Source organism: Ambystoma mexicanum, chromosome 3p (assembly GCF_040938575.1).
Source record: "Ambystoma mexicanum isolate Mex_15411 chromosome 3p, UKY_AmexF1_1, whole genome shotgun sequence".
In the NCBI taxonomy this organism is placed as follows: Eukaryota; Metazoa; Chordata; class Amphibia; order Caudata; family Ambystomatidae; genus Ambystoma; species Ambystoma mexicanum.
The window spans coordinates 757,321,820-757,330,590 of record NC_090925.1 but is presented as its reverse complement, the minus strand read 5'-3'; the positions used below and the strand labels follow the sequence as shown (position 1 = coordinate 757,330,590).

Genomic DNA, 8,771 nt, shown 5'->3' with positions numbered 1-8,771 from the left:
TAGGGTCATGAAAAGCTCTGTTCCTCGCATCCAGATGCTTGAAATGAGCTCTGTCCAGTCTTTCTACGACCACCTTGATGTTTTGCCACTCCCGGGCAACCGTCACATGTGTGCAGGGGCTGACATCCAGGGAGCAGTGTGGGGTGTCCACTTGTAATGTAGCCAGTGACCCCTCTGGAGGGTCCTACCAGGTAACTGTGCAACATTTGGTGCCCATTGGTGGAACGGTGTGGAATTTTATGAGGAACAAACAAACTAGCAGATTTTCAGTTCGATGTATGTAATCAACATCCTCATTATGCTTTCAATAAAAATAGATTTAATGCAAAAACAAAAAGATTCAACATTCGTAAAATGAACTTCAAAGAAAAATCTTTTTGATATTGTAACTGTACAAGTCAGTTCCTATGGCTGCTCTTATGGAAGGTGTCACTGGGTACAGTCATTGAGGCCCATTTACCACCCACACCCCATGTTGGCATGAGGGTTCTGCGGGAGGACCTCTCCATCTCTGCCATCCACCTCTTGGCTGCTTTTAATGCATCTGCACCAGCCTCTCCCATTGGCCCCACATCCCTTTGGGCCCTGTGGTCTTTGTCGTGATCTCCTGAGCTTGTCCCATCACACGCCTCATTGTCACCTTCTTCAGAAGACAGAAGATTCAGATGTGATATGCCCGTCAAATTTTGCATCATGTTTGGTAATATCTGTCTGGATGCCTGCCTCCCAGGGCACAGGGCCTTCAGGCATCGACTCTGGCATCGCATTGACTGTCTCCCCTATCTTGTTGGCCTCGTCATGGACATCCATCTCAGTTTTTGCCCCTGGGTCCTCTTGCTCTGCAGGACTTTTGGGAGTGTGTGGCTCAGATGCCATCTCCTGGGTCTGACTGGTTATCCCCACCTGGTCTTCAGGTGCAGTCTTCATTTCAAGGGCCTGTCCATTGGTCTCCCCATGACCTTGGCCAACGTCATCACCGGCTTCCACCTTTAAAGTCCGCTTGAAGAAGCCAACCTTGGAAGACAAAAGGAAAGAGATGTTGAGCGCTGGCATACACACAACACTGCCACCCGCATTTCATAAACCGCTCCTTGAAGGGGTGCGCTAACTTGTCCCTTCGATGCCCCTGTATTACATTTATTTTATTTAGTGAGATACGGGGTATATCATGACCTTCTGAACAAAAAGGCTTTATGACACTAGAGGCTAAACAGAGCGGAGTACCATTGAAAGCCACTTTACAATGGGGGAAGGAGCATCTTGTGGGTATGCAGGTGGTGAAGGGTAGAGTATGACATTGACCGGGGACAGATACACACACCCAAAGCATCACAATGAAGGGAAGAATATTTCCTTTGAAGAAAAGCATAGGAAAGCTTTAGAGGCAGAGCTCAGGGAAGAAAACAATGGAAGGGGTTATGAGAAAGAAGCACTGGAAGACTGAAGTAGAGGTGAGAGAGTTGGAAAGGAAAAGGGACGTTAAGGGGAGGCGACTGTACAATGTCGCATTGATGGATCTGTGCTATGAGGAGTCTCTGCACCTGTTCTCTTCAACACCATTGGCTCAATTCTCTTTCAGTTCTCCTATTCTATGGCAAATCACTGACCCTGTTCTCTGCCACATCAATGTTCCTGCTCTCCTCTGGCACAACACTGCTCCTGTTCTCTGACACAGAAGTACACCTGTTCCCTGACATGGCAGACAACTACAATTTAAAAAAAAATGTTTCTTTATTTGGTATAACAGATAACAACATAGCAATCCAGATCCATATCCAGCATTGTACCACATCCATCATTCTGTTCAACATCCCAACCCTCCTCTCCCTCTACTTTGCCCCCCCCAAACACCCACCTTCTCACAAAAAATCTGAATCCCCCGCTCTCTTTTTCCCCTGCCACCCAAGCCTCTCCACCTCCCTCGCTACAGCCCCCACAATCCCCTTTTTTGTCCTCTCTACCGGTCCGCCTTCTGGGTCTCTCTGTATCCGTTTTCCCCACACCTTGTCATGCTTTTGCAGACATCCCCTGTTCTTGTACACCAGTTTCTCCAGTCCCATCCTCCTTTGCATCCAGCCTCCCCACATCCTCAGCGAGGGACCTTCCTCGCCTCCCCACCGCATTGCAACACACCGCTTCACCAATGCCAGCCCCTGCCCCACTAGGCACCTCTCATATGCCATGAACGCTGCGTCGCCCCATACCCTCAGTGGACACAATTTGAGATCTAGATCCACTTCCTCTTCTACCCGCATGTTGGCAGAGAACTACTCTTGCTCTCTGGCGGCCATGCCACTCTTCCTGTTTGCCTGCCACACCACAGCTCCCGTTCTCTGCCAAATGTGGAATACAAATACAGTTGCATGTAAATGATGCCCTACATGGATGCAGATTGAAATGTGATTGGAGTACATTGAAAAGGAAATTAGAAAAGTATACTTATCCAGGAGACCTAGGGTGTATACGCATCACACATGCCGAGCATGGTTCACAGAAGACTCCACTAGACTTACCAGAAGAAGTGAAAGCTTCCCTAGTGAAGTAATAAGGTCTTCCCTTCAATGTACTAGAGTGTATGTAATAAGAAACCCACATAAGTCCTTGTATAAGGGTCAGGGCTAAACCGGCTTTGGGGTTGTGTGGAGATTATCTACTGTCCTTTCTGTGCTCAGCCTGCAGTGCTGCTGTTAAAGATTTGTTAAACTAACTTCACCCACGATTCAAGTCCAGAGTTTGATTTCCTCTACACATGTAACTGCTCCTGTTTTTTTCTGCCACATCTCAGGAGTAGAGCTACTGCATAAGCAACAACTTTAATCCTGTTCTCTGTCACCACGCTAGACCTGTTCTCTGCCACATCACTTCTCCTGTTTCACCAAGAGCACACTCTTTCCTTGATGCCATCTTTCAGGAGTTCTTACACTGATACACCTCCCCCACAAAGCTGTCATAGGGCTAGCAGAGACAAATGCTTCACTGGCTAAAGATAAAGGTAATCATACTAAGCATCCAAACATGGAGATCTACAAAGTCCAAGAGTCCAGAACTTCCCTGTTCAACTCGGCCTGGGCCTGCGATGCAATCATCATATTGCACCTGCCTTAACTTCATCCCCATCAAGAAAAGAACACAGTTTAAGACGTACTGCCTAATCCACGAGACGCAATGGGGGTATGATATGATATGATACGATATGGCATTTATAACGCGCCTATACACAAGTGTTAAAAAAAGGTGGAATTTTGAATGGCACCTATTTTGAAAGTTGCTAACAGTTAATGAGTGCCTATGTGCTGTCGAAGCTGGTAGCATTTTAATTAAGTATGAGGACCAAGTCGTACATGATCCATGGACCAAACCCAGCCGGTGACAGATTGCTATCTGTGAGGGTATAACAGTCTTAGATTTTTGGATTTCCCAAAAATATGTTTAAAAGGAGGTCTGCTAATCAGGCCCCCCTTTCATAAAGTGCCATTCCAAAAGCATAGTGTATTCATTTGCCTTTGCTGTACTTTTCTCCTGACATGTACAGCAATAGCCCTGAAATGGCAGTAAGGCAGGTTCAAAGGTCACATGTGCATTCCTGTCGGCTGCAAGAACACAAAGTTACAGTAGGCAGAGATGGCTTTTTCTGCACCTAATTCAAATTGTAATAATTGAGAATCCTAGTCAGACTGGTGGCATGTTAAACTGTAAATATAAGCCCAGCATGGTTATGATTACAAGAGTCACACAATTGTATAGCCATAGAATTTGATATTATACTAGTGTCAGCTGGGTGAGCAGGTCTCGGCTATGACAAGGCAATGTACATTTGCCGTCTGGTCTGGATGTCTTCACAACTGTGGGACAATGGGCAGGGACCTCGCTTATTGATCCCCCTTGAGGAGGAGCAACAACTTACTCCAAGGGTACAGGAAGAATCCAAGGAGATCTCCTGGGAATCAATGCTTCCAAAGCAACACTGACGTAGCAAAGCCATCCTCGCAACAGGGTACTGGCAACTGGAGTCCCCTTGAAGTGAGACAGCAGACATGTGAAAGGGTGGAGTGGAAATAGCCACAGGAGAGAGGTAGGCTAAAACGTGGTTTCACTGTCTTGATTCCTGCTGAGGCTCTCTATAACTTCCGGTCCCTCCCATTTTTTGCAGGACAAGGTGTCCTGCAGGTCTCTGGGTATGATATCAGAAGACAAATGACACTTTTGACTACACCTGGATTGTACCCCTGACAGCAAGCTTGGTTTGGACCAACCCTTTGCAACATTTGGCCTTTATAAATGGGGGAACCCACAGCTGATTCATCTTTGAACTGTTACCAGAAGATGAAGGATTTACTGGACCTATTTTGGGAATATAGTGTATTCCAAAGTCCTCTGCCATAGAGGTGAAGACAGAAGGCATCCAAGGCAGAGACACAACCTGCTCCCTAAACATTCTGTCAGGGATGGCACTCTAATACGAGTGGCACAAGACACCCAGACGAGTTTGGGTGTTGAAATAAAGTGGACAGATAGGAACACACACCGCGGAAAGGAAAGGGAGTGAAGAGTAGGGAAGAGTAGCAAGGGAAAAGGTATAGAGTGAATACCCTCTTGGGGTGTATGCAGAATAGGAAAAGAGTATTCCACGAACCTTGGAAATACTCTAGCCTTCTGCACAGTTTGCTATAACAGAGTCCCACGCTGTTTGCTCATAACTTGGAACAGCAGCTATGGGTGTCTGTGATATAGAAACGAGACAAGGGAAGGGGCAGAGGTTGACTGATGGGAACCAGCAGACAAGCTCTGTACAAAGGGTCTACAAACAGTACAAGAGAAGATACAACAGACAAATCCAGGAAAGGAGATGATAGCAAACTAGCAGAAGGATAGGAAGGGAAAGTCGAGTAACAGGATATGATAGCAGAGGACAGAAAGGTAGGTGGAGCGCTCAGAGGAGCAGGAAGGCAAGGAGTAAGCCCACAAGAGTGGGACGGTAAGGTAGAAATATCAGAGGAAAAGGGCTACGGCAGCCGGAGTGAGGAAGGCTGCAGAGCAGGGAGCCCAGAGGACAAGGGCAAAGGCAGCCGGAGAGAGGCAGGCTGCAGAGCAGGGAGCCCTGAGGACAAGGGCTAAGGCAGCCGGTGTGAGATAGGCTGCAAGCAGGGAGCCCAGAGGACAAGGGCAAAGGCAGCCGGAGAGAGGAGGCTGCAGAGCAGGGAGCCCAGAGGACAAGGGCTAAGGCAGCCGGTGTGAGATAGGCTGCAAGCAGGGAGCCCAGAGGACAAGGGCAAAGACAGCCGGAGAGAGGAAGGCTGCAGAGCAGGGAGCCCTGAGGACAAGGGCTAAGGCAGCCGGTGTGAGATAGGCTGCAAGCAGGGAGCCCAGAGGACAAGGGCAAAGGCAGCCGGAGAGAGGAGGGCTGCAGAGCTGGGTGCCCAGAGGACAAGGGCAAAGGCTGGAAAGCAGCAGAGCGTGATACGCTGCAATGTGGAGAGCCCGGCAGGGCAAGGGCGAAGACTGGAAGACAGCAGAGCGTGATCCGCTGCAATGTGGAGAGCCCGGCAGGGCAAGGGCGGAGACTGGAAGGCAGCAGAGCGTGATCAGCTGCCGTGTGGAGAGCCCAGAGGAGCAGGGCTGAGAGGCAGGGAGCCTGGAAGGCAATGACTGGAGGCAGCAGGGTGGAGCAAGCAACAAGGCAGGGAGCCCAAAAGGCTAGGGCTGTAGGCAGCAGGGTGTAACAAGCTGTAAGGCAGGGTCCAAGCAGGAGTGAGGATAAACAGCATACAAGGATCCGAAGACACTCGCGAAAGGTGGAGGAAGGACTCTCAATGCAAGAGGCTGAGCCACTGCAGACAGCAGCCTTATATACTGCCTAGCCCAGCACAGAGGCAGGCCAATTGGTTTCACCTGGCGAATCACACCTGCAGGCAATCGGCCACCTCCCTTTCTGTTCCTGGGCTGGTGGAAGCAGGACCAGACTCTAAGGCTTCTGGGGGGTGTAGTTCCATAGAAATCCAATAGGAACGGCCAGGAAACAATGCTTGCGGCCAGGTGCATTATGGTATGCGTAGTTAGATGACAATAATCATTAATTAGCAAAGTCCAAATGGAGCAAAAATGGATGTGCCCATGGCGCATGCATGACACATTCACAGGGTGTAGTTAGGATAACACTGCTGCTAGACCAAGCCCCCCTATTCCACTTTAAGGGTCCATGGTGACTTTTAAGCCTCCATCGTTGCCTTTTTGAACCTATCCATGAACATTCACATTGCTGTTGAAGTCTTCATGCTTGAACAACCCTGCCTTTAGTTAGCTGATTACATTGACAGTTTTATTTCATTTAATTATTTTCATAGACCCTTAATTGGGCATTCTTTTATTTTGGAACTACCCTGCTAACGCTGTTTTGATTGGTACTGTTATCAGCCCTCCTGAAGACATAGCCTGTCCTCAGCCCATATTTTCAAAACAAGTGACAGAGGTATAGCTGTCGCCTGTGCCGATTTCACCTTTATTTTTGGGATAACTGCAGGTTTAGTAGAAGTGTGAGGCTGAGTAGGAGGTTTTGCTGCTACTCATCCCTGTACTCTGGCAGAGCAGTAGTCATTTTGTCTCAGCGCAGCAGCCATGTTTAGAGATGACACAGAGAACCACAGCCATTATTAGGGTGGTGGCGCAGAAAGAAAGCTCATTGGTCAACATGCACATGAGAGCCCCTAAGGCAGTGCAGTGTGACGTCAGACAGTGTCCAGGGTGCAGATATGCCCAATTACCGACTCAGTGACTCATTGACATTACTGAAGGTGGGTTTGACTGAGAACTGGAATAGACAATCATGTGGGCTCTGTTCGCTGAGTCAGTCATCATCACATGTTGTGGAAACATATGCTAGAGGCAGTGGTCTGTATTACGTAGACTAAGTGGTAAGCGTAATTGTACAGATACCGAATGTTGGTGTAAAGCCTTTCCCTCCAATGTCAAAGGATGCACTGTTAGAAAGTTCATTGTTAATTTGCCCGACTAAACATATTGCGTCTCATCACGAGTTTGGCGGTAGCCCTTAAATCCGGCGGTAGCGCTGTTACTGCTGGATTTAAGGGTCCGCCAAATCACGGCTTTGGCTGATTTCCCCCCAGCTTTGAGCTGGGGGAAATCCGTTGAGATTTTGCTGATTTTTGGCCCTTTTTTTTCCACCGGCAGGAAATCCGCTGGCGGTAAAAACGCAAAATTTCCCCCATTGAGCCCAATGGGGAATGGGGAATTCCCAAATGGGCTCAATGGGGAATGGGCAATACCCGTTCCGCCAAACCCGTGATCCGGCGCTAATAGCGCCGCTGGGTTTGGCGGTAGGGCTAATAACACCAGTGCTATTAGCGCCGGCGTTACTGCCCAACTCGTGATGAGGACCATTGTGTTAACGTTCGGTATGAGGCTCATTTCAAGATTTGTGTGCTCAGGGCCCACGATTTTTGAATGGGTTATTCTGCCGGTTTCCCGAACCATTTCTGCCCATGGAAATATACCTTGTTTCTACCTTTGCTGCCTGGTTTTCTTGTTGGAGTATTTGGTGAAAGGCTGCAGCACTCAACAGTGCTATGAGGCTGCTATGAGTGGTTTGCAGCTCTTCCGAAAAAACACACAGTTAAATCAAGCTTTCATCTTGCCTTACTTCGCTAAGGACCTCGTTTTGCCACATTGCTGCATTCTGTGTAGACCTCTGAGCTACATTGCTCAGTGATCCAAGAGCCTCGTCAAAGTGTATATGCGCTTACTAGGTGCATTAGCTCCAGCGTGTTGGCACAGTGCACACACTGGTTGTCACTGGTTGTGCCTGGATGTGTCGGATTCCACTGACGCAATATGCTACGGCTTTTGATTTTTATGAGTTTATGGACTTATATATGAATTTTCACCCTATTAACCATGACTGAAAATAGGCTCATGCCCACTAAATTTGACAAATCCACTCTTATTCACGAGTCTGCTAATATTGATAATAGTTCACTCATACCGGCTCTGTCCAGGGATGGAGGAGCAGAATTTGATCTCCTTCAAAAATTTAAAACTTAAGTGTCCGTCCCTGATTTAAGAACTACAGGGCAAACAGAATTTGGCTTCACTTACAAGCAATAGTGATACTACACATGCTGAGAATTACTTTTTATAAATCGCATTATTGAATATGCAATCACTCGTACAACACGCGACTGAAATAGTAGATCTTATTTTACAGAATAACCTGGACATCCTGGTTCTCACAGAGACTTGTCTCTCAGACTCTACACAGCTTTGCTCGCTATGCCTAGAGAATACTCGATTCTCAGGGCAGAGCGACCATTGGCTAGAGGGGGTGGTGTCGCCCTGATATTTCGCGAGTCATTACAAATTCACTGCTCTACAGCAGTAGATATTAATAGTTGTGAGGGCCTTTATGCTAAATATGGCGTTAATCCAATTACATCGGTTAGCATTTTAGCATTATGTAGACCCCCTGACCTGACTTCAGATTTTGAAAAAAGACTTTTGTCTTTTTTAAATGACAATACAAAACCTAATTCTCACTTCCTATTGGTAGGTGATTTTAATTTGTGGTTTGTTAATAAAGCTGACCTAAATGCGATATCTCTTAGGAATGCTCTAGAGGCTTTTGGGTTTCGGCAGCATGTTATGACCGTAACACATGTTGCTGGGAGTAGTTTAGACTGGGTGTTGACTAATAAAGTTAGTATTGCAACTAGGGGTGTACGAATATTGAATAGTTGACCTAAGTATTCGGCTGTGGCGAA

The 8,771-nt window shown here is 47.5% G+C and overlaps 1 protein-coding gene across 1 annotated transcript in view; it reads right to left on the bottom strand.

The window, feature by feature from the left end:
• Positions 1-296: 296 nt before the first annotated feature.
• LOC138580812 (integrin alpha-X-like) overlaps positions 297-8,771 on the bottom strand; it is a 430,037-nt gene continuing 421,562 nt past the window's right edge. Inside the window, exon 30 of the mRNA XM_069651665.1 lies at positions 297-1,014. Coding sequence (XP_069507766.1) covers positions 646-1,014 — 369 coding nt within the window. The 3' untranslated portion in view covers positions 297-645. The remainder of the gene's footprint in view (positions 1,015-8,771) is intronic.